Genomic DNA, 25,306 nt, shown 5'->3' with positions numbered 1-25,306 from the left:
GCTCCCTCTCTTTTCATGTGTCCTTGTAGAAAAACATGATTAAATAGAGTGCAATTTCACTTACAGTAACTTAAAATATCAGGCTCATATTTGCTTATTTCTCTTGAGTGTAGGAATTGATCCCAAAGCCTACCCTCAAAACTTTAAACCACAATTTTATTACTTCATCTGCTAACCACACTGTCATTTGTTCCCTCTTCAATTTTCCTTCACTTGCTGTGACAGATTTCTCCTTCAAATTGCACTGCAGGCTTGGACTTGCCATGTCTACTATTTAGCCCCTTCACCATTGCAGAATTTGATTAAAGAGTGTGGCCTGCAACCCAGGCTTTAGAGTCCACTGTGCCAATGCTGCTTTCCCATTGAGTGTTCAAGGAATGTTCTGTTTCTGTGACTCTCTCACATAGCAGTGCCATTTCCCAGAGGCATCAATGTCAGGTGTCAGAGTCCCTGGGACAGGGTGCACACAAGGCCCAAGGGGGCTTTGGTTCAATCACAGAATGGTTTAGGATGGGGCATCCACAACCTCCCTGGGCACTCTGTTCCAGTGCCTCACCACCCTCATCGTGAGGAAATTCTTCCTAAGGTTTAAATCTGAATCTTCCCCCTTCCAATTTAAAGCTATTTCCCTTAGTCCCATCACTACATGCCCTTATAAAAAATCCCTCCCGAGCTCTCTTGTAGCCCTTTCAAGTACTGGAAGACTGCTGTAAGGTCTCCCTGGAGCCTTCCCTTCTCCGGGTTGAACAACCCAAACTCTCTTAGCCTGTCCTCACGGTAGCGGTCCTCCAACCCTCTGATAGGCTTTGCTGCCCTCCTCTGGGCTCGTTTTAACAGTCCCATATCCTTCGTATGTTAAGGATTCCAGAATTGGATGCAATACTCCAGGTGGGGGTCTCACGAGAGCAGAGTAGAGGAGGCGAATCACTAATCACAGCAAGAGTGAGTGCGCCCTCAGCACGTTTGCAGATGACACCGAGCTGAGCGGTGCAGATCACACCAGAGGGACGGGATGGCATCCAGAGAGACCTGGACAGACTGGAGACGTGGGGCTGTGGGAACCTCATGAGGTTCAACAAGGCCAAGTGCAAGGTCCTACAGCTGGGTCGGGGCAATGTGCCTTTCCAGTACAGGATGGGCCATGATGTGATGGAGAGCAGCCCTGCGGAGAAGGACTTCGGGGTGCTGGTTGACGAGAAGCTGGACATGAGCCGGCAATGTGCGCTCGCAGCCCAGAACGACAACAGCACCCTAAACTGATAGCGGCATAGGCTGCTCTCCCCCTCCTTTAAAAACACAGGAATTCCCTTTCCTTGACTCCTCGAACCACCGCCTACTCCGGCGCCCATCACAGAGACAAAGCACTCCCGCCCCATGTGACGTGACGTGACGCGACGCGACGCGACGCTCTATTTGCCGCGCGCGCCGCGGCACCCGGGCGGCGTTGACAGCCCCTCCCCTCCCGGCCCTTTGGCGGCCGGCCCCGTTTCCGCGAGGTGTTTTGTCCCGCGCCGGCCGCCTTCCTTCTCGCTCCCCTTCTTCCTGCGGGCGCTGCCGCGTTGCTATGGCGTTTTCCGCCCGGAGCGAGGAGGCGGCGCGGCCTGGCCGGGTCTGAGCGCGTGGAGCCTGCCCTGCCCGCCGGCCGAGCCCCCGCCTCCTCCGGCCCCGCGGCCAAGATGGCGGGGAACGGAGGAGGCTTGGCTGGCGCCGGGAGTGGGGAGATCATCCAGCTCAACGTGGGCGGCACCCGGTGAGCCGAGATGCCGGGTAGCCCCTACTGGAGCGAGGAGGGGCGGGGGACGGTGGTGCGGGGCTTAGCTGCCCCGCGGGGAGGTGGTGCCGGCTCCGTGTCCTGGCGGCGCTGAGTGAGGCTTCGCCCTGCACCGCGCAGGGGAGCGGAGCCAAGGATGCGCGGGACCGGGGCTCGGGAAGGCAGCTTCTTCGGGAGAAGAGGACAGAGAGCTTGGCTTTGCTGTCATAGAACGGTCTGAGTTGGAAAGTACCTCAAAGCCCGTCCAGTTCCAACCTACTGCCGTAGGCAGGGACACCTCCCGCCAGACCAGGCTGCTCGAGACACCATCCAGTCTGGAATGGAGCATTAGCAACCTCCCCGGGCAACCTGTGCCAGGGCCTCACCACCCTCATCATAAAGAATTTTTTCCTAATATCTTTTCACAAACGCTTGTCTGTTCACGAAGGCTTGTAGGTATGGGATGTTTTAGATGGGCAGATTTAGGCTTGATGTAAGGAAGAATTCCTTCATGATGAGGGTGATGAGGCCCTGGAACAGGTTGCCCAGGGATGTTGTGGATTCCCCATCCCTGGAGGTGTTCAAGGGCAGGTCAGATGGGGCCTTGGGCAGCCTGATCTAGTGGAAGGTGTCCCTGCCCATGGCAGTGAGGTTGGAACTGGATGGTCTTTAAGGTCTCTTCCAACCCAAACTATTCTATGACTTTATGACATAAATCTTCCCTCTTCCATTTTAAAGCCATTCCCCCTCATCCTACCACTCCATGCCTTTCTAAAAAGTCCCTCCCCAGGTTTGTTGTAGGCCCCCTTAAATACTGGAAGGTCTCTATAAGGTCTCCCTTGGGCCTTATTTTCTCTAGGCTGAACAACCCCAATTCTCTCAGCCTGTCCTCATAGCAGAGGCCCCAGCCTTCTGATCATCTTCGCTGCCCTCCTGTGGACCCATTCCATCAGATCCGCAGGCTTCTAGGAATCAGTCTGCTTAGCAGTCTCGGAGTCTAAGATATTAAAAAGGTGGAAATGATACTGCTGCTATCAACTGGAATAAAAAATTATATTTGAATGTGCACTGGAAGTGTGGAACATGGCATATATGGATGTTTTGGCAGACTGAGTTAGAGAATCCTAGTAAAGGTCTGGTCAGAATCTGTGATCTGTCAAAATGCTCAGGTGTGAAGTAGTTCAGATTACTGTATGTAGTGGAAACAAGTAATATGTCTTCCTGAGTTTGCGCACAATGTGAAACCAGCTGTACAAAGTAGAAACTACTACTACTACCTTAAGAATTTTTGTGTCTTACTCAGAAGATGAACTCATTCCTGTAACTATATTGTGCATTACAACCTTTCTTAAGGGAGGGTGCCATAAAAATCAATGCAGAATTCCTTTGTTATAATAAAACATTGAGAACCTGTTCAGCCAAGGGAAGCTGCTTGTAACTTGCGTAGGCAAAACGCACCTGTAACGATGCTTTCAGGATAACTTTGATGTCTGCTTGGAACAGATTTCATGTTGCACTGAGTGAGGTTCTTCAGTGAACTCTCTCTCTGAAATTATAGGCCTGTTCATCTTTTAGACTTTTATTACAAGTGGTATCACAAGGATGCTTCAGTCTCATAATGTTACATAGATTTTGCTAATTAATAGCCTTTGCAGAGAACAGAAAATTATGTACAGGGCATTAATCAGGGCAGAAATACGCATCCCCAGAGGGCTTGCTTGCACAGAGAATCATGAAGAATAAAGCAGACTAACAATTGTGTGTATTTAATATCTAGCTGAAGGTCTAGATTCAACAGATATTATTTGGATGTAAGGAGTAGGAAATGTATGCATGGGTATTTCCCTTTCAATAGGGAGACAATGGGCAATATCACCTCTGTGTAAGAGTTGTTGGTCTTTTGCAAGCTCAACTTCCGTAGTAGCATGCTTATTCTTTGAAAAATGTACCCAATCCAGGTTTCTCAGCTTGCGAAGGCAGGCTACTGAAAGCTGACATGGAGTGGATGATCTGAACAGCAAATGGGGGGGCGTGGGATACTGTACATATTTCCTCCTCTCCATTAGTTCGTATTACCCATACTAGAAACTCGAAACTCTTAGTTTTGTTTGTAGAGTTGTATGAGAAGAGGAAATTAGTGCTCTCTGTCTCTGACAGCAGTTAAACTCTGCTGCATCTAGTACAGAGATCTTGGCTTTCCATGTTCTGACACAAAGTTCGCGCTGCTCCCTGGAACTGCCAAAGCCTCTCTGCTGTGCACGGCTGCTCCAGTGGTTCCTGGTCTGAGCTTTAGTGGATTCCTTTGCTGGCTTCCAAGCCTCTTGGGAGTTGATATTCATAGAAATTACTGTAACAAATATAGTGAATTCTCTGGACCCTTTATAACCCTCTGGTTATAAGATAAGCCAACAAATGCAGTAGGTTATGAAATGGTTGTCTTAGAATTGAAACTTGGTGTGTTTTTTTTCCAGTTGCCTATATTTTCTTTAAAATAACTGTAGGCTGCCTCCTGCTTAAGAGTAGTTGGGAACTTGAGCTTGACCAGTTTTCCTCATGTGATGTCTGTCTGCATGTTAGCATGCATGTATCTGCATGTAACACTGCATATTAGCTGCGTGGAGCTGCAGATGCACTTACACATGCAGACGTTGCTAGCTAAGCTGCTTTCTGCATCCCATAAAGGCGGACTCTGTCTCATTTTTTACATAGATTAATGTATGTGTATTAGAAGTTCTAAAGTATATGTTAGTATGAGGTATTACCTGCTAAACTGGTTCCATAGTTTTAAGTCACAGACGGAAAATCCTTGGGCTATCAAACCCACTGGTAAAATTGCAAGATGAACGTGGAATCAGTCTACGGCTCTTTTTCCTGTCCTCCTTATTGTGTAGCTTCTTTTTCTGGAACATTTTCTAGTCCTAAATGTTTTGCTACTAAGTATCTGTTCAAGGATCCTGAATGTCTTCTTGCTCTCATCAGACTTCTTATTGCTTCAGAATTAATTTAGGATTTACCATTGTGTTGTAGAAAAGTGCCAGTCAGCATCTTTCTGACTATACACACACCTTCCTGGGAAACCATAAAAAATAAGTTTTTTTCCCTTTTTTTCTTTTTCCTAAAAACACAAAAAATAACTGGCAGTTGTAAAGTACTTAAAGTATTGGACAATAAAAGTCTTTGGCTTGTGATGACCTTTGAAATGGTGAACCTGCATCTTTTCCCCGTACTTACAAGCAGTCTGGATTAATCGTGGATAAAATTCATGTAACTCATTGTTTTCTAGCATGCACGTCCTGTAATATAGTTAAATGAATCATCCCTTACTTTTAAAGTAGAGAAGGGTAGTGGTCTGTATTACTGATGTTAAAAGCTGTGTACACCTGCTACTATACTTAGAAGTCACTTTCCGTTTAAATAGGAAACCACTTTGATTCTCTTTAATTTTTCATTTATTTATTTATTTATAGAAAAGACTGCGTGTTTGCGCTGAGAGCATTTGTTTAGAATAGATTTGCCATTGTTATACTTGCAGTGAGCAGCAACACAATCTGTGTTTTATGCAGGGTCGTAGTTCTATATAGCCTTTGTGTTTCTGCCTCTCAGGAGGTATGAAGTAATGCTTTATGTTTACATCTTATTTTCTCCAAAGCTGGAAAATACAAGCAATGAAAACTAGATAAACTATGGTTAAGTATTCTTATTAAAAAAAAAAATTCTGTACTGTATTCCTGTACTGTATGGAAAGTTGTCATGGAATTTAATGCATTTCCTTTTTTGATTGCCATTAATGAAGTCTCATAGTCATGGTGCTAGTACGAGGATATGGACAGTCAGGGATCTGATGTGACTCATGAACTTGTTGTCCAAGCTGCTGGTCCATTTCTCTTCCTTTCTTGTTAAACCAAGGCCAGAAGTAGTATACAAGAGTTGATAGGTGTATTTATTATGTAAAGTACTGTCTGACATCATACTAAAATTTGTATTATTTCATAATACGATTTGGAGGAAATACTTTCTTTTAACTGTTGTTATTGCCCCCTCCTAAGAGGGCCTTAATTGCAAAATGGCAGATAATTTAAGGTACTGTGAAATATTAACTTGAAGCTCATTTTTGTTTTTTGCAGTGCACAATGTAGCACCCTTTGAGTCCTGAGTAACATGCAGTTAATAACAAATGTAGCACTGTTGATAAACTTATCTTTTAGTGGGTCTTCTGTGTGTGTGTGTAGATGGGGGCTTTATTTGCAAGCATTAATGTTGGCAAAGTAGGAGAACCAGAAAATGTAGGAAATTTGGGACGATGGGTTACAAACATAAAGAATGACACTTTTGGAGTCTCTAGACAGTATTGCTTCATGCTTAAGGACAATTTGTGGAAAGAACTTGCTACTTCTTTGACTTTGTGCAGATATTTAAATGATCTCAAACTTTGCAAACCCATTTGATATCAGCTCTGTAGGACAAATGAAAGAATTTAGCTAAAGCAGATTTCCTTCTAATCTTACAGCCAACTCTAATCTTCTAACTTTGGTTTCCTAGGTTCAGCACTTCAAGACAAACACTAATGTGGATTCCAGACTCTTTTTTTTCCAGGTACTAGTAATATATCATCACATTAAACAAAGACAAACTAACAGTCATTAAAAAAATAATGATATATGTTCTAAGTTCTCAATTTACGCTATAAATAGTGTCTTTATTCTTCAATACTTTTTTACCATCTCAAGCAGAGGGATAGATTAATTTGAAATAAGCTGTTATCCTGAGTAATGCTATGGCAGCTTTGTATGTGCTGAAGAGTTGTCACTTTTTAGGTAGTGTTGTGGAAATAAGGCTTTAAGTCTGCCACAAAGGGAAATGCCACTGACTTTATTATTATATTGATACTGTGATCTTATTGACTATACAAGTTAGTACTGACTTTAACGGTTTTTGAATTATTGCTGTACCTTTAGTTTAATCAAAGTTTTGAGGGTTTTATCTTGTGATACAGGAGCTGTTGGATTCTTGAACATCTTTCTGCTAACTCTTACTGCTTCTGTAGTTTGTGCTGCTTACTGTTTGTACCCTAGTAATGTTGTGCTGCAGTTGCTGTACCTCTACAACCACAGTTAATCATGAACACATAAAAGAAAACCTAAAGGCTGGCAGTTTTGCTTCCTTACATTTATTTTTTGTGCTCTAGACTTCTTTTCCAATAAAACCCTAGCAGCTGAAATAGACAGGCAGAATTACCTGCTTCTGCTCTACCAAAATGTTCAGATAAATGGAGTGCGGGGGAAATGTCACCTTCTTTGAGGCATGGAAGGAAAGGCACAAGTAGGAAGTCCCTTTCTATTTCCCAGTCTCTCAACACTAATCTAAGGAGGTTGTTCTGAAAATCATCCAGTACTGGAAAATCTCAAAGGTAATTGTCATCCATACTCAGATGGGCTCTTTAGATAAAACTGTTGACATTAGTTAGTTTGCTTCATATCTGTAAAACAAGGCTTTGGTGTTGTGTTTTCTACTGATCTGGAGCCAAAGTACTCTGGTCTGATGGGAGAAAAACTTTGAAGTAAAATGGTGTGAAAATTCATTCACCCCATTCTTGCTCAGTATGTCCTTACAGCATGGATTGTTTACTCATCCTTTTTTCTTCAGCAGCTTTTACTGATTTACTGATTTACTGGATTGCAAAAAAATATGCAGCCCTCTGGGTACCTGGGAAAACTTTTCCATCGTTTCAGGCTAGGCCTGGTGTCTGTTTTCTTTGGGAATCTGAAGGTCTTTATGATGCAGATCTTATCCTTTCCTTAGTTGTGCGTGTACTGCTTCTTTGTTTAGGAGAGGTACTTCACTCTCACCAGCATTCTGCCTTATCTAGGCAGTTTCCCTTGCTCAGCTACACAGTTTTACCAAAATGCAGTCTACAATACACGAATAGAGCAAACTGACTGAGAGCGTTGCTGTCTTGTGTTTGTGTTAGTACCTTTTGGGGGGATATCTAACAAAGATTTCCTGTGTTACAGTTTGCTCAGTGGAAGAATTTCAACACTAAAGGATGAGACTGGTGCTGTGAGTACTAAAACTACAGATAAATTAGTTAATTTAATGATATACTTTTGATTAGTTTCTCTCCTAAGACCTATTCACTGTGGGTGCTAGTGGGAGTTACACTGCCCGAGTCAGCTGTGCTTAAAAGCATGGAAAACAAATGGCCAAATGCATTAAAAACATTCACATTGCTGGCTTTTAAAAACTTGTTTTGCCTTTTGCCAGTATTTTCTCTGTCACTATTGAATTACATAATCCCTAGTAGTAGTGTTGTAGAACCCTGCTTATAAAATACTGACAGCACTATCTCTGCTTCAGGGTCCGTGAGGAGTAATGTTCAATTGGACTTGTTTTGTTCATGTTTTGTCACTTATTTCAAGTATGGGACTTTGAAATAATTTCAAAATGTCACCATGTATTTTCTTTGTTTTTGTTAGATTCAATACAGAGTACACTATCCATTAAAAATCCCAAAGCCTTGTTGCTGTTCATTCTATTAAGTGAGATAATGGGAGTATTTAATTTAATTATGTCCAGTGCAGTTTTGAAGATTTTAAGATAGAGCAAAGGTTTCACAGATGTAACTGCTTGAATGTCACAGTACCAGTCTGGTCTCCACACTTTCATGAAAATCTTTGGATTTCTCACTTCTCATCTTCATTCCAAGAAAAACGAGATTGAAACAATGTGCATATTTTTTCATCTATCTGCATTGTTCAGACAGTGCAGAGACAGAAACTGTGCTTGTTTTAAACAGAACTGCTGACTTCTGTATTGCAGAGGGAGGAGTAATTTTCATTAGATGGTATCACACCCACACCTCCCACCCCCCACCCCCCCCCAAAAATAGACATTTCAGTCTGTGTGTGTGATAGTCTTTCCCATTTGGGAAATTATAGTTAGAGCAATGTCGTTTTGTGATAGTAAGGCACACAAGCAGTTTGCTAAAAGCATAGAGGTAGTTGTAATGGTAATTGGCTTCATTAAAAACAGGTCTAAACTTATCTTGATCTTGTTACACTTACTGCATTCTGAACACATGATAGAAGGTGCTAATACTCATTTGTTGAGACTCGGAACTTAAAGCACACTTTTATTAAGTGCCATCTATTTGCAGCAGTGTTTCTGTATATGTCTTTTAAGAATGCTGAATTAGTGGGTGGTAGAGGAATAATGAGAACAAAGAGATGGTCCAAAAACTTAGGGTTATGTTTGTCTGTGGACTGCCTCACCTTCAACTCCTCTTTCCCATACTGAGCATAAAAAATTTTAGTTGATGAGTGCTCCATAATTATTCTAAAAGTACAGCAATTTTTATTTGCAGATATTTATTGATCGAGATCCAGCAGCATTTGCACCCATTTTAAATTTTCTTCGCACAAAGGAGTTAGACTTAAGGTGAGAAGTTTTAATTATTTCGAGTGAGATTTAATATGATTAGATGCTTAGAAAGGTTTTTCAAATGAGGTTTACTCAGATAGTGGACTGCCTAGTATATGACTTGACTCCCTGGCAGACTTGGGGCCATATCTAAAGTATGGCATGGTGGAGGCAGAAATGGTGACGTTATATTTTGTTAGAGGATTCTTGTAATGTAAACCAATTCTGGCAATGCAATTCTTAATTGTTTTCGTATATACATTTTAATGACAGACAATATTAAGATCACTTTGAAATCTCAAACATCATCATGTTGAATGTGTTTCGTGGTAATTCTGTGAACGAGTAGCTTGACATTCACATTGGTGTAATATCTAGTTATATGCAAGTATTTATATTCAAGGTATTGACTTACTCTGTTCTTGTGTTTTTTGTTGTTTATTCTTTCTCTAGGGGAGTGAGTATTAATGTTCTCAGGCATGAAGCTGAATTCTATGGGATCACTCCTTTAGGTAATTTTTTAAGCATGATGTCATCTTACATTTATTATTGTAGTAGTGACCCACGTCCTGGGCAGTTGTGATTGAAGATTTTCAAGCTTGCTGTTATAGAAGGTTATTTGAAATATTTCCTGAGAAATGAAAGCTACGGTAATATCTGTTTTTCCTCCTTAGTGAGAAGACTGCTACTATGTGAAGAACTGGAACGCTCATCTTGTGGCAGCGTCCTTTTTCATGGCTACCTGCCTCCTCCAGGTACTTATTGTATTCATGGTCTAATGGTGCTTGCAGTCACATCACTGTAGTTTGTGGAGGCGATTGGCCAAGATAGTTACTCTAGCAGTTAAACTGTCCAAAGAAGGTTTTCCTGTGGTAAGATTAAGATGAATGCTTGAATTGAACATTGTTCTGTTTCAAAAACAAAGCATACTTGGAGTATTGGGTGGAGTGGGTGGCGTGTTAATACTAAGCAGGCTGTGTTTGGTAGTAGAGCTTTAAGTATGTTTCAGTTGAATGTTTTTCAGCATGGAGTGCTTTCTTCTTTCTGAAGGTACGGTTACTTTTGGTGCCCTATGTCTGGATGACGAATCAGCAGAAATGAGCTTTCCTTAACCATATAAGTACTAGTTAGATTTTGATTTCGCAGTAAAGATGAACACAGTTCATGTGTTAGCCTGAAAAGATATCTAGCCAATTGTTGACAAGTTTTCTGAAGATTCTTAATTAGTGAATATACATATAGAAAGCAAAAGTATTTTCTGTTTCAATGGTAGGATATTACCTAATTCTTATATCAGATGAATTAGACTGTAGATCAAAATGCACAAGTATTAATCTTGTGGATTAATCTGTTATATTGCTAAAGTTTATGGAGTGGGACAAAACATCTCTTTTCTTTCATAGGCATTCCCAGCCGTAAAATAAATAATGTTGCTGCGCCACCAACTGATGTTAGAACTGGTCAAAACTGCTCTGAGAGTGAGATTCATGGAGGTGATGTCCAACCGACACTTGCTGGTACTGGGGAAGGTACAGTCAGGCTAGGTGAGGAATTTTGGTTTTAAAACCAAAACAAATTGCAAAGGTGATTGTCACTGGGAGATAAAAACTGAGGAACTATATCTGGTTTGAGTCTGTTATTCTGTGTTTGCCAAAACTTAAATTGCTCCACGCTTACTTAAGCTCTACTCCCTATACAATATTTAAGGTACCTGTTGCACAATCAAGGCGTGAGACGAGAGGCAAATCCAAGTTCTTAATGCAATCTTAGTATGGGCCTCTTAGACTAATGCCTTACACTGTACTAAAGCCATGATAAAAACCAGACAGACCAGTGTCTCTTTGTTCAGGACCTCCTTCCTGCTCTTGCACCTCTTTCTGGCTTCCACTGCCTCTCTTGCCCTACAAAGGTTGAGTTTTTACACTAAAGGTAGTCTTCAGTTGTTTGACAGTATACAGTAGTTTCCATATAAAACATAAAAAAACCCTCTAAATAAGATAAGCCAGAATTCTGCCATTTCCAGCTATTAACTCTGTAAGCAAAATGATGCTATTGGAAGTGTTGTATTTCTGGTATAATTGTGTAAATTGTGGCAGTATTAGGGAAATCTAGAGTATGTTAAAGGGTGAATCTATCCAGGCAATATGAATCTATATTAAGATAATATAAAAATAAGCTTTGGGTATGAATTGCTGATTCTTTTTTGTGAGTTGCTGAATATTTGGCAGAGCATGGTTTTGAGGAAAATGAATTAGAAGATACAGTCTGTAGGCATTAGTTTTTAGCATATTAAGGCTAAGGGCTAACTTGGGGAAGAGAACCTTAATTACTGACTTCCAGTGCAATCCAACACTTCTGCCAGAGTTTTGTTTTAGATGAGAAACAGGCATATTCCCACTAGATAATAAATGGGGGAGCTATAGGTGTTCTGAGATACTGGAAATTTCACTCTAACAGCCTGGAACAATAATACAGTTTTGCACCAACTATTTGGAGAGAACTTTTACATTGGTTCTTATTTAATAACAATCCTCAAGTTTTTACCAATGTGGCAGACTTAAATCCTGAGGCATGTACTTGCCTCTTACGTACGCTTTGCATTTTAGTGACTGATGTCAATGAAATATCTTCCTTCCATTTAAGAATTTTAATAGTTGTAAGGGTTGTGGGGAGTAATACTGCTAACCAGAATCTAGCTGAAAATATTTCTTGAGAAACTTCGTTATCAACGTTTCTGTCCATATCCTAGCATAGAGCTCTGTTCTGTCGTAGGTGTCTCTGCTCATCTTCTAATGCCCATCACCTGACTGACATTAGCTTTATTGTTGGTTTTAGGATTTCCAGTGGACCCACGGAAAGTCCTAATAGTAGCGGGCCACCACAATTGGATAGTAGCTGCCTATGCCCATTTTGCTGTTTGCTACAGGTATGAATATAGCTGTTTCTCAGGTTACAGGAATCTAAAACATACAATAATTTGTTGTGAGCAAAGCAGAAAGTTTCACTCCGAAGTGACTCTATCACATGCATTCAGTCCGCTCCTATAAATATGAGTTGCCACTTTTACTTATGCAGATAAACTGCTTGATAGAAATTCAAATTTTGCTGCTTTGATATAATTTCTTGATGTCATCGCAAAAATAAAGGACTCCAATTGAACTATTTCAAAAGACTGTTTTAAAGCTAATTTAGTGGAAAGACTTGATTAAAAAGTTCTTGCTACTATATGGGTTTGAAGACAGTCTGTGAAGTTAGACTCCCAAAAAAACTGGAACAGTTAATGAGGTTTTGCTACATAAGTGATGTACCTTGTCTTAAACTCCATTTTTTTTTGCCTTAGTGCAACTATGAAACACTTGCTGCTTCACCTGGATGGCTGAAAAAATGTTTTTAAATATCTTGTAAACAAACTGGGTATTTTTTAAGATCAGGTGAAGTAACGCCTTAGTATTACAGCAGTTGTTTAGTTCCCATCTGGTAGTCTTGATTTAATGGTGGCTGTCTTTTCAGTGAAAAGTAATGTTTTAACAAAAGCTGTTCCTAAGAGCAAACACTGCTGTCATAGTATGGTTCAGAAACAGAAGGGAGAATAGAGACTGTAATGTGAATAGCTCCTTTCTTTACTGCCGAGCTGAAGCCATAGTTTACCGTCTTTGTCATTATATAGAATGCTAATTTACTCAAACTTTTGTAACTGAAATCACATTTAACTTGTCTCTTGTATTTACCACTGCAATTTGTTTTGATTTGTACTAAATGTGGCTTCTATTGTTCTACTTAATGTACTTGTTTTCAGTTGTGCTTAGTATGGTCTGACTGGAAAAGAGGCAGTGATTTGCAAACATCTTTCTGCTAATTGCCCCGTCCTTAGGATTTTATACTCTGACAGTTTTCCGTGGATACTAGCTCACTAAAGTGACTCTCTGCACGGTAGTCGACTCAATGAGACTTGTTACCATTGATACTTTTGGTGAAGTGTGTCAGACTTGAATAGTTGCTGAAAGAGGGTACAGGTCAGTGTGCCAATTCAAAATGCTGCTTTTCTTCATGGTGATTCGAGGTAGCAGTCTTGTCTTGATTTGAATGTTTTGGGGGTTTTTTATGCTGGAACTTGCAGGAAGTCTAGGAATACAATCATGGCATTTTCTCTCCTCCGTTCTGCTCTTATACAGCTTTGATAATGTTCCCCCCCCCCCCGTTGTATCTTAGTACCTGTAAATTTTTTTATTGCTTGACAAGTGAATTTTCTCCAACATTTTTGAATAGCTAGTGTTTGAGGAGGCAGCATACACTTAGAACTACTTCTCCCTATCCACAAATTTAGGTATAGCTTGCTTTTACTACTGTGCTGCAGTGAAGTGATGTGGATTTTAAGATTCTAGTCAGGATTATTTTAATGTAAGGGCAACATGTGAGTTTAGTCAGAATCACTTCTTTAAGTGGTAATTTGTAATGGACTGGACAGTGAATTCCATGTAGTAATAAATGAAATCTATTCAGATATTTAGTTTTGTGACTTTATTTTATGCTGCTTGTAACAGGTATTATTTAAATGCTTAATGTAATTATTTTAGTAAAAAGCTGTAGCAAAGCGCAGTGCATCTGAAAGATTTTTTTTTTCCCCCTTTGAAGTATGGCAGAAGTCTTCAAACTGTGATTACAAAGCTTGTGAGAATGCCTTGGTTGCATTTAAAGGCTTACAGGTATTACAATCCTGCTCTTAAGTCACTTCACTACAATTTTTTTCTGCATGCTATACAGGTAGAGCGCACTGACCTGTGGTACTTAATCTCCGGGCAGGATGCAATGCTGAACTGAAAGAATGGCAACAGTTGCAAAAAATACTGTAGAGATGTTTCTTCTTTCTGTGTTAATATTTATATAATTTAACTGCTTAGATTTGCTGTGCTGTAGCTCAATTGCAAAGTATCTAAATTATTGCCTAAAATTAAATCAGATAAATTATGCTTTTCTGGCATCATGTAAATCTTTAAAATTGCACAGGCAAACGATTCTCTAAAAATAAAGCTTATAGTCAGTTCAATATAGTCTGTTTACTGTACACTGTAAACAGAAAATGTGATTAGATAGCTCAGCTTAATGCTAGAGCATGTTTGGGAGTCTTACGTGGTATGTAAGACATCTTGCTTCTGGAAATTATAATAGAAATTTATTCTAAAGTCTTATGCTGAATCTCCAGGGTTTTGTCTGGATCATCCACATTGGTTCAGGCTTAGACTGAGATGTCTGTTTCTGAATCTCTGACCTATGTTCCCTCCTTTGCCCTTCCAGAATTAAAGAATCATCTGGGTGGCAGCAGGTGTTCACGAGTCCGTATCTGGACTGGACAATTGAGCGAGTGGCTCTCAATGCTAAGGTGGTTGGAGGACCTCATGGAGACAAGGATAAAATGGTTGCAGTTGCCTCGGAGAGCAGCATAATCTTGTGGAGCATTCAAGATGGTGGCAGTGGCAGTGAAATTGGTAATTATAATTGCTTTTTTTTTTTCTTTTTGTGTGTGTGTATTTAACCAGAAAGAAGTCTGTGACCTTATTTTGAGGTATGTGTGATCAAGAGTAGTTGGTAATCAGTTTCACAAAGTGGCAAAGCAAACTATAGTAAGCAAAGTATTGGAGCATATTAGCTTACTTCTCTGTCATGTCAGAGGAATCCTTTCTCAAAACAAAAAAGCTGAATAGTAAAAAAGTAGTCTGTTTACTAAACCAATACTAACTAATACTTATAGTTCAGTGCAGCTTGAGTTTTTGTGTGAAGATGCAAATTGGAGTTAGACTTTTCCCTGGACTTGCATTTGGATCTAGGTCATAGCACAAAGGAAATGAGTTTCTGAGATGGAAAGCTGCAGATACAGAGGGACTCTGCTCTTTTCTTTCCTTTGTCTTATTAAAGCCATAGTTTTGTGATGGTGAGATGGTGAAAGGGTTTCACTACTGTGTAAATGGAGTTTATAAATGGAATTTAGAAGATGGCAATTCATTTTAGGTAGGGAAGAAGCACATGCTACTGCCCTAAGCACACAAGAATTACTGCTTGTACACCTTGGCACCGAAGGACACAAATTTAGGGAGACTTTAGACACAGCAAGAAGACCTTTTCAGAAGTAAATATTCCTTCGTACTGGTCTGATAGTTTGACTGACTCACTGTTGTTCAAAAATAAAGGGCAAGTATGGGAGGCAGCAAGGGAATTTTATTAGGAATTTCCTCTAGCCTAATCCCTGGTATTTGAGTCACCACCGTTGTGCCAGTGATGTGTGTTTCCCCTGGCAGTGGAATCTGCTAACAAAGAATGATAACAATCTTCTTATGTGGAAACTTTTCTCTGATACTTAATGTGCTGAGTTAATTTGTCATAAGATGTATCTATGTAGTTGAAGTCTTGAGAATTACTGTGGTCATTAATTAAAGTCAACATGACCAAATTAGATTTTTGATCCACGTGCCTTTAAAAAGTAGAGCTTACTTGGAAGATGCTCTGGCAATTTTTAGCTATTTATATATATATATAAACAGCTTTTGCTTGTTTTCATGCTTGAATGAGTGTAAGCATCAATTTGGATTTGAAGATTGGGAAAGGCAAAGGTCTTGCATGAGATAATGCAGCCATATACCGCTCTTTTACTTATGACTCATAGTTTTTGTGTGTAATCATGGTCAGCAAAACAGAAAAGGAGATTCCATTGTATAAAAAAAGAAATCTGAAAGGCCCGTTTAACAGCTGAATGTGAAATACCTCTATTAAACAGGGACTAAATATTGTACTTGAAAAGCCATTTCTTCTGCTGTGCTCCCCTTGACCAAATCTTAAAGGCAGGGAAGGGTTAGTGTGACAGCGGTACTCCTGTAATAGGCATTGCTTTAAGCACTATGAGGTTACATTCCTTTGGCATTTTCTGGCTTGACCTAGCTGCTGGTCTTACCTTGGGATTTGCAGTAAGATATATGAAAGAACATCTCAGATTTTTGGAAATCAAGTGAAAACCCGTAAGTGGACTTCAAATAAAAACTCTGAAATATGCTGACACCATAAGGTTCTGATAATTCAGACAACTGAACATGGCAACAGAAGTGAAGGAAGCACTTCTGCTAAATGGGCAATACTGCACTGAGGTGGTTTTGTGAAACAAAGGAAATGCCACTTGGGGGCTGGCAGAACACAAAGTGCCTACAGGATTGAATCTTTAGCCTAACATTGAACAGTATGTACTGTTCCTCTTTTGAATAATAGGTTTAGAAAGCTAAAATTTCTTCTTAGTTTAAAAGTCGAAAATAGGCTTGTGTTAAAATAGAAATAACTTGAATATAGCTATCATTTCTTTGGAGTTACAAATGCTTGTGGTCATGCTTTGTGTTAGAGTTACAGTACGTTATCATCTTGTGAAAGAAGCTGTGTTCAAAGCAGTTGTTGGAGCCTGGCGACACCATCCTCAGAAAATTGTGTGGGCTGGCATCTTTGTGATAGAGCTTTCCCAGAGCGCTTGCTTTCCTTTCAATATTACTTACATAAGACACTGCTGCTGGATTGCTGCTGTAAGCAGTATTTTACTGAGAGGAACCCTCAAGACAAGACCCTGTCATTATGTATAGCATTGTCTCCCCTGTGGATGAGTCTCGAGATTGTTAAGCCTAAGCAGGACTGACACTTCAAATTCCTCCAGACCATTCAAGCTGTCTTCCTTGATTTCCTTGAACCTCATCCTTCTCTGAAGTAATCAATTCTAGTTGTTTCTGTGGATTTTTTATTATTGCCTTTTTCATGTGCCCTGTACTGCTGAATCATATCTGCATTGAATGATTGTACTGTGCCTTGGAAAACAGTTTAGTGTCCTAATTAAAACATAAGTACATATTGAGCTTCTTGAGATTCCCTGTTGGGATGTAACAGAGGGGGAATTCTTGGTTGGGAATGGCACTCTGTTAATTTGGATTAGTCCAAAGCAATGTTGGGAAGTTTTCCAGCTATTGGGTACTCTTGTTTTGAAGACATCTGTCTGCTGCAGTTGAAGTATATTAGCGAGGAGTAATGTAAATATGTAGAGTGAGCAGTATGGAACAGGAAACTTGTGAGTGAAGCTTAACACTTGATTGTGTAATGTATCTCTAGCAGTAATTGACCAGGTCAATGACTTAGCCTGCAATTACTTACAAATGGGGTTAGTTACTGGGCCAAGTTGCTGGACCTCATAGGTGGCCAGCTTCAAAATTATCTCAGACCTTTTTAGTTTGCTTTATCTTTTAAATATATGGTACAATAAATAGTACAAAATGTAATATGCTATCTGGGTTTGCATATCAAATAAAAATATTTATGTTGGATATATGATGAGACTAGGGAGCTCTAAAGAGAGGGCGATTTTGTTGAAAAGCTCAGCTGTTGAGGTCTACTATAGCCATAGTCATCAATGCCTGTCATGTAACACAATTTTGATTTTTAAGTGAAATGTTCTTGGTGCCACATGTGCTTTATGTGAAAGGCCAGCATTTGCTGGTAAGTCTTGTCTTCCAGATTTTGAATAGTATGTGATACCTGGTGAAACTGGTTCCCTATATAGTTTCAATTTTTAATAGCCTGTACTCACTACTTATGGACTGTAAGCAAACTCATAGATCTAGAGATGAATAAATAAATAAATAAGTAGACTTTTGTGGGCTCCTTGTTTTTCCAGCTGCAAGTATTTCCACTAAAAGAGAAATTTGAATGCATTCAGGCAGTGTCACATTGAGGTTGCTCAATCTTTTCCCAAGAACAAGGATGAAACCATGTAGCTATGTTTAGTTTCTAGATGTTTTCAGACTATGTCTATTTGATTAGTCTTTAGGAAAAAAAGAATATGATGAGAACTTGTAATACTTTAAAATGTAATTGTAAACTCATATGGTATAAATTTGTCTGTCTGGCAAAACCCATGAAATGTCTGCTTCTTAAATGGCACTTAACAGTCATAGACTTAAAAAAAAGACAAAAAAACCCCAAACCACGCAAAACAACAACAAAATATCCTGCTTGCTGTAATAGAATTTTTATTTATTTGTTTTTTTAATGCTCTAGCATGTATAAAGCCATTCGACAACTTGGCGGCTGTAGAAAAATAAGGAATGCATATTTCGCATGGGCTCTTCTTCCTTGTCTTCCATCCTTTTTCCTTCCCAAGTAATGATTGCATCAGTAGAGATGACATCACGCTGCCATTTAATTTAATGGAACCCAGTTTGCTGCTTGAATGATACCTCACCTAGCACACTGCGAATCCAGTTTTGGCTGTTCTTTCTTTCTGTTGTAATGAATGTGACATGATAGTGGTGGAGAGATGCAATTGTTACTGCTTTTTTCTCTTTATTTTAGATAAGCTTCATAGCCTCTTCATTTTTTTGTAGGAGTTTTCAGTCTCGGAGTCCCTGTAGATGCTCTCTTCTTCATTGGCAACCAGTTGGTGGCTACGAGCCATACAGGGAAAGTGGGAGTATGGAATGCTGTGACTCAGCATTGGCAGGTGTGTTCAATTCAATTTTCAGCATCACTTTTAATAAGCTGGTATGTTTTTCTAGTAAAAAGAGAAAAAAATTATTTAAAAGCATGTGTGAAATGCTTGTCATGGGATTTTTAGTCCTGACTTGTGTTATGGAGTTTCTCATCTTGGTATCGTAATATTGTCCCATTGAGTGCAATGTTAAATTGTTTGGTGGTACTACTAAGCATGCTTTTGAGGGTTTCACATAAATGTTAAGTGTGTGTGTATTTAAACTTCGGTGTGGATTACTAACTTTGTAAAAATTCACTAGTATCATAGAAATAAATTGTGGCGAATGTGTGATGGCAATTTCTGCGCCCTCTGAAAGGAGGAAACAAGAAGGCAGTCTGATATCTGGGGATCTCAGAAGTTGTTTTACGATGGGAGACTCTTCTGTGGAAATGCATATGGGGCTTTGAAGATGTCTGCCTTGCATGTGGATGGTTCTGGCTGCACTGACTTTATTCCTGTTGTCAGAATGCATATTAAATAGAGAGAACCTTGGACTGAGTTGGAAAACAGTCAACCATTCATGTGAATAGCAAAGTTTGTACGCCTTTGTGGCACAAAACCTGGATGCAATAAAAATCCCCAAATTGCCTGGCAAATCTCCAGAGGCAGAACTGATCTGAGACTGCTGCACTCTTTGCTCACTAAGTTCAGATTCATCCCTTAATTGACAGTACTGTGAACAAATAACACAGATAATAAGCATAGGATAGCACTGTTTCCACAGTAGACAGACGTGTTAGTATGGTCTTGAATTTAACAAAGCATTATTGAAAGCTCTATTGATGCCTTGAAAATCTTCTTTTAAGAGACAGCTTAATGCTATGTGACGTGCTGGCGTTTGTCCATATTTTCTAAAGGAACAAGTCATAAGGAATAAAATGCGACGTCCCATTCATCATTTTTGTTTCCAAGGGGAGCCACAGAAATCTTTCTGATTAATAGTTCCTCAGTTTGACTGACTACATTGGTGAAAGCATTTCTTATAGTCTTCAATGACAATTTTTTTAAATTTTTAAGGGGAGGGTTATATAACAGGATGTCCTAAACCCAAGGATTTTGGATTTCTGTTTTTTTTTTTCCTAGAAGATGAGAATAGCTCCCTATCAAGAAATAAAAAACACACAAACCCAAAACAACAAACAAAACCCAAAACTCAAACCAAACAAAATTACCCCAATCCAACCAGTTTCAAGGTGCTTTCTGTTAGTAAGGAGAAAAAAAAACCCAACATCTCCTAAACATCTTCACCTCCTCTTAGAACACATTCTTCATGAAGAACTCTGTGAAGACTTAAGTGTTAGTGTTGTAACTCTGATCTGCAAATTCCTCATGACAATAAATAATATTTGTGTAGCTGCTTTCCATGAGATGCCCCATAGCTCTGGGCTTAGGATGCAGTAAGAGGTGTTTTGGGGAACAGAATATGCCCCACTGCAAACCAAGAACTTTGTATCCTTTAAGGCTTTCTTTCACATTGCCTTTCTAGGTTCTACTTCAAGGAGACTGAGTTTGTGCAAAGTTATCCTTCTTTACGCTGTGATTTTTGTGTTTAATGTTTTACACCCTGAAGATGTGAATCTGACATTTGCCTCTAATTGGTTCTCACATCTTCCCATCTTGGAGATCTGAGTAGACTAGCTGAGGTGGTTCCCCTAGTACCTGTTCTTCTGGCAATGTTTCAGTTGTGTGCAACAAGGAGAGGAGGTTTTGGGTGCTAGACACATCAGTAATGAAATTCCTACCATAGGAAAGCTGAGAAGAAGATGAATGTTTAGCCTTATAGAATAAGAGGTTATGTAAAGCAATAGAGTACAACAGAAAAACTTATCTGCGAAGTGAGAATTCTGACTGACTGTGTTTTACCGGTGACTCTTGTATAGTGTTGCCGTTTCCTAATGAAAGCTTACATGTTGGCAGGCGCACCCACTGAATCACCTCTGGTGTTCCTACCTCTGCTGCAGAAGAAGGGACTCTCCTTGTTCTGCTCTCTGACCCAGTTAGTTTATCTCTGCTGTCAACAGCATTGTGGATCCTCTTACTCAGCCCTCTCCTTGCAGTTCTTGTGTCTTCTGCAAGGTGATGAGTAAAGCGGTGTATCTGTTGATGGGTTGCCTCTACCTTCCTTAGTTTGGTAAACTTTTTCTATATGTGAGAGTTTCTCTATATACCTTTGATTAACAGAAACAAAGAGCAAACTGCTCCTCGATCCATAAAATCATAGAATGGTTTTGGTTGGAAGGGACCTTAAAAGATCATACTGTTCCAACCCCCCCTGCCATAGGCAGGGACATTTCCCACTAGATTGGGCTGCTGAAGGCCTCATCCAACCTGGCCTTTAACGCTTCTGGGGAGGGGGCATCCATAACTTCCTTGGGCAACCTGTGCCAGTGCCTCACCACCTTCATTGTGAAGAATTTCTTCCTGATGTCTACTCTAAATCTTTCCCCTTCCAATTTTAGGCCATTCGCCCTCATCCTATCACTACATGGCCTTGTAAAAATTCCTTCCCCAGCTCTCTTGTAGCCCTTTCAGGTACTGCAAGGTTGCCATAAGGTCTCCCTGGAACCTTCTCCAGGTTGAACAACCCCAGCTCTCTCAGGCTGTCTTCGTAGCAGATTCTTAGATGCTGAGGCTCTGTTTGGATTCTTACCTTTCTACTCCTGTACTACTTCTTTAAAGTAGTCTGGAAAAAAAAATCTTTTGAAACCATGTTGTGTGGCCCAGATCAGTAGATGCCTTATTTAATTAGGTGTAGTATAAATTTGACTGTGGGGGAGTAGGGCACTTTAACAGCTGTATCTGAAATAGTACTGTGTGAAAGTGTTGAGATAAAGGATAGCAATTCTTTTCAGTAATTGTAAAGGATCCTTCTCTAGGTCATTCATTCATCAAGTACACAGGGAAAATCCAAGTGCCTTCCAAGAGGAATTTCTACTTAGTGTTGTATCTGAGCTGAATTATGGATGAATATAAGAGAGAGGTGTCATTCTCTAAACAAAGAAAGGAGGGAAATCACCTCCTCTATGCAGAAAAATACACAGAAGCTATATTCGCGTTGTAACCTTCTCTGTAAGGCTAAGTGATAGACTTAGAATATGTTTTAGGGACTTACAGGCCATCCTTAGGTTAGGAATAGGTACTGGTTTAGTGTGATAGCTCTTTGGGGTGCAGGGAAGTTTCTTTGGTTGGTTTGTTTTGCTTATATCCAACAGAATCATTGTAGGTATTTTGCAAATGATTTTGCAAGTCTCTGAAAGAATTGGAATGATGCTGCTGGTCAGAGAGGAATCAGAATTTAAACTGAAATTTCCGTGAATTAGTATTCAGTGTCCATTAAGTGGACTGACTGAAACATATGGAGTACAGAAAAAAAAAAAAATATATATATATATAACTTTGTGTGTGTTCGAGGGCTCTGGATAAAATGGCTTTTGGCTTTTTCTTCCTCAGGGCTGAAACAAAAGAGAATTGCTTGAGATAGGGGATCATACCTAGGATAAGCTAAACATTTTCTTTGCTTGAGATCTCTGTCCCATCTGAGAGGATAAGCACTCCTTTTGATCCTAGAAGGCAAAGAGGGGACATTCTTAATCCCTCACCTTAAGTTTTAGACCTGCAAGTAAAATACAACAGGGCTGCCTTCCAGTTTACTTGGTGCGGATGTGGTTTGGAAGTGGGAAATTATAATGGGACGAGAATTTTTTTTCCTCTCATTCTATATGTGCTAGGGACTGAGATCTCCATAGAGGCTCGACACAAGAACTGGGGATAAGGGAAGGCTTAGAGAGGCACCATCTTTGCCCTGCAACCTCTTAAGGAGTTGTCAGAAAGGGAAGAAGGGATAGAGCAGAAAGCGTGAAGTATATGCATTGTGCATATTGGAAAAAAATACTTTCTTCAAGACGTGGTTTAGATGCAAAGCTGTAAGCTTTGTGCCTTCACATGGAGAAAGATCTTCCAGAACAGTTGTGCTAACTTGTCTGCATGCTTCTCCTAACTCTCTGGCTTAAGATCTGGTTTGGTAGAGAAATGTGATCTACTAGCAGTACTTTAAGAATGCCATTGTATTTGTGAGTGCATGCTAAACAGCTTATGACCAGTACCAAACTCAGGTGTTCTTCAACAAAATAATGTACTGAAAATGTCTGAAAAATGAGAAAGGGACAACCTAACTTCTTGATTTTTTTTTTTGTTTGTTTTGTTTGTTTGTTGGTTTGTTGTTGGGTTTTTTTCCTTTCTGTTTGCCATAGGTTCAGGATGTTGTTCCTATCACAAGCTATGATACTGCTGGGTCTTTTCTGTTGCTGGGCTGTAACAATGGCTCTATCTACTATATAGGTAAGTAATGGGGGCAGGGTGGAATAAGAAGGAAGTGGTACTGAACAGCATTGTTAAAACTCTTTAATAGGTCTAAGTTGCATCAGATCAGCTCTGTCTACTCAGGTTAATAAACAAATGTTTCTTCTCCACAGACATGCAGAAGTTCCCATTGCGAATGAAAGACAACGATCTTCTAGTGACAGAATTGTACCATGATCCCTCCAATGATGCTATAACAGCTCTCAGTGTCTACCTCACACCTAAAACAAGTCAGTATGCTATCAATGTCTCTACCGTGAGAGCCAATTACAGATGTGTTTCTTTTCTAAGTGGACTTTTTCTGTTGTTGCATAGCAGGACTAGAGCAGACAGGGTAGACCTTGCCATAAACAATGATTTTTTTCTTCATTTAATCGCCTTCAAGTGAATGATAGTATAACTGTTTCCCCTTATATCTATACATACATATAAATAGATACATGTACTTGCATGTATATGTGCATACGCTTGTATGTTATGCATTATACTTCAACGGATGGTGTTATAACCTAATGCATCGTATATTAATGCTTGTTCATAATGTACCTTTGCTGTTTTTAAGCCTTTTACATGAGGTACGCACTTAGATTATTAATTGTATTCACTAAAATAGTTTGTGATGAATTGGGGGAAGGGAGACAGTCTTGCTGTTGCATCTAGCCTTATAACCAATATACTAAAACCCATTTCCATATGTAGCTGAATGGTGCTTAGCTATTGTGTCTGTATTACCTTTTGTAGTCACAGTCAGCTTTTAGATTACAAAAAAAACCTCCAAATGAAACAAAGCAACCCCCTCCCCAAAAAACCAAAAGGAGGAGAAAGTGGTTACTCATGTAACTTTTTAACAGCAGTCTTCCTGGCTTCTGTTTTCCTTTCCCATTTGCCTCCCAGTTAGGCAGAATATATAAATAGTATGTGGCACATATTGACCTTATTGCTGTAAGGACTGCCAAAATATTCAGTCATATAAGTCCCCTCCTGAAAGTGAAAGACAAGATGATAATGGGAGAGAAGAGTATTGTTAAGACAGTGTTGAAGAGTTTAGTATGGAATTGCACGAATATTGAGATTTTTTAATGGCGAAAGATCTTCTCTGTCCATGGGAAAATAATGACTAAACAGCATTTTATCATTGAGTATCTTTCTCACTGTGGGATCTTGGAAACCCTATTTTATACTGCTTCGTTCCCTGGCCCCAGTAAGACAAGCTTTCATTTCTGGGGGAAACAACTATGTTCTTGCTTGTTTTAGGTGTAAGTGGCAATTGGATTGAGATTGCGTATGGCACCAGCTCTGGAGCAGTGAGGGTGATTGTACAGCACCCTGAAACTGTTGGGTCTGGGCCTCAGCTCTTTCAGACCTTCACAGTTCATCGAAGTCCTGTTACGAAGATCATGCTCTCAGAGAAACACCTTGTGTCAGGTATGTTCTTTTCTGTTCACAGATTTGCAGTGGCACTTCTCCAAGGAAGTATTTGTATGCATTGCTTTATAACTTGCAGTGTTCCCACGTGTGACAGAAATTAGTTGGACAGATTTGGGGGCTGGGAAGGGGCTAGATTAGCTTTGTTCCTATTTCTTAAAGTAAGCATTCTTCAAAGCCTTTCGCTTTAAAAGGGCTAGGTTTTATTTGACCAGATACTGGAACAGCTAACTGTTTTGTTTGTATCTTATTTTAAGGTTGCCATTTGTGGAAATAAAAGGATTTGTAAGCAAATATATCCTTCTCAAGCCTTATCATTGTGGGCAGGTCCTTTAGGACTCAGCTTCTTTTAACAGCCTTTCAGGAGCTTTCTGGGTTGCAGTAAAATGTGCATCATCTCCTCCTGGGCCCTAGAAGAAGCCTTCCCATGGCTTCAAAGGGGACTGTCTGCATTTCTTCTTTTCTCAGCAGTCTCCCAGTGTTTGTTGTGCTATCCCATTTATCTTATCTTATGCTCAGGAAAGTGTCTTGCTTTTAGGGAAGATGAAATCACTTCTCCCTCTGTAAAAACCTATTTCACCCAGAATCCAGCAACCAGTACATGGCAGAGAACAGCTTTACTTTCTGCTGCTATCCCATTTTTTTTTTTTTAAAAAAAAAGAAAGTAACAGGAAACATAGTGTGCAATTACACTGCAAACAGACATCCCAGAGGTCATCTGTTCCCCTGCAACTTGGTGCTAAACATTCAGTGCCAGGAAAGGGCACATCTGTATGTAGAAAACTTGAGTAACTGATGAATGGAATAAAAGCACT

At 39.9% G+C, this 25,306-nt stretch overlaps 1 protein-coding gene across 1 annotated transcript in view; it reads left to right on the top strand.

Annotated features, from left to right (window-relative positions):
- Positions 1-1,425: 1,425 nt before the first annotated feature.
- KCTD3 (potassium channel tetramerization domain containing 3) overlaps positions 1,426-25,306 on the top strand; it is a 29,462-nt gene continuing 5,581 nt past the window's right edge. Inside the window, exons 1-13 of the mRNA XM_054061158.1 lie at positions 1,426-1,750; positions 6,290-6,343; positions 7,762-7,807; positions 9,111-9,184; positions 9,620-9,678; positions 9,841-9,921; positions 10,570-10,710; positions 12,002-12,092; positions 14,459-14,649; positions 18,562-18,677; positions 22,958-23,045; positions 23,180-23,296; positions 24,321-24,491. Coding sequence (XP_053917133.1) covers positions 1,677-1,750; positions 6,290-6,343; positions 7,762-7,807; positions 9,111-9,184; positions 9,620-9,678; positions 9,841-9,921; positions 10,570-10,710; positions 12,002-12,092; positions 14,459-14,649; positions 18,562-18,677; positions 22,958-23,045; positions 23,180-23,296; positions 24,321-24,491 — 1,303 coding nt within the window. The 5' untranslated portion in view covers positions 1,426-1,676. The remainder of the gene's footprint in view (positions 1,751-6,289; positions 6,344-7,761; positions 7,808-9,110; positions 9,185-9,619; positions 9,679-9,840; positions 9,922-10,569; positions 10,711-12,001; positions 12,093-14,458; positions 14,650-18,561; positions 18,678-22,957; positions 23,046-23,179; positions 23,297-24,320; positions 24,492-25,306) is intronic.

The sequence above is a fragment of the Cuculus canorus genome, chromosome 3 (assembly GCF_017976375.1).
Source record: "Cuculus canorus isolate bCucCan1 chromosome 3, bCucCan1.pri, whole genome shotgun sequence".
NCBI lineage: Eukaryota > Metazoa > Chordata > Aves > Cuculiformes > Cuculidae > Cuculus > Cuculus canorus.
This window is presented reverse-complemented; position numbering and strand designations above follow the sequence as displayed.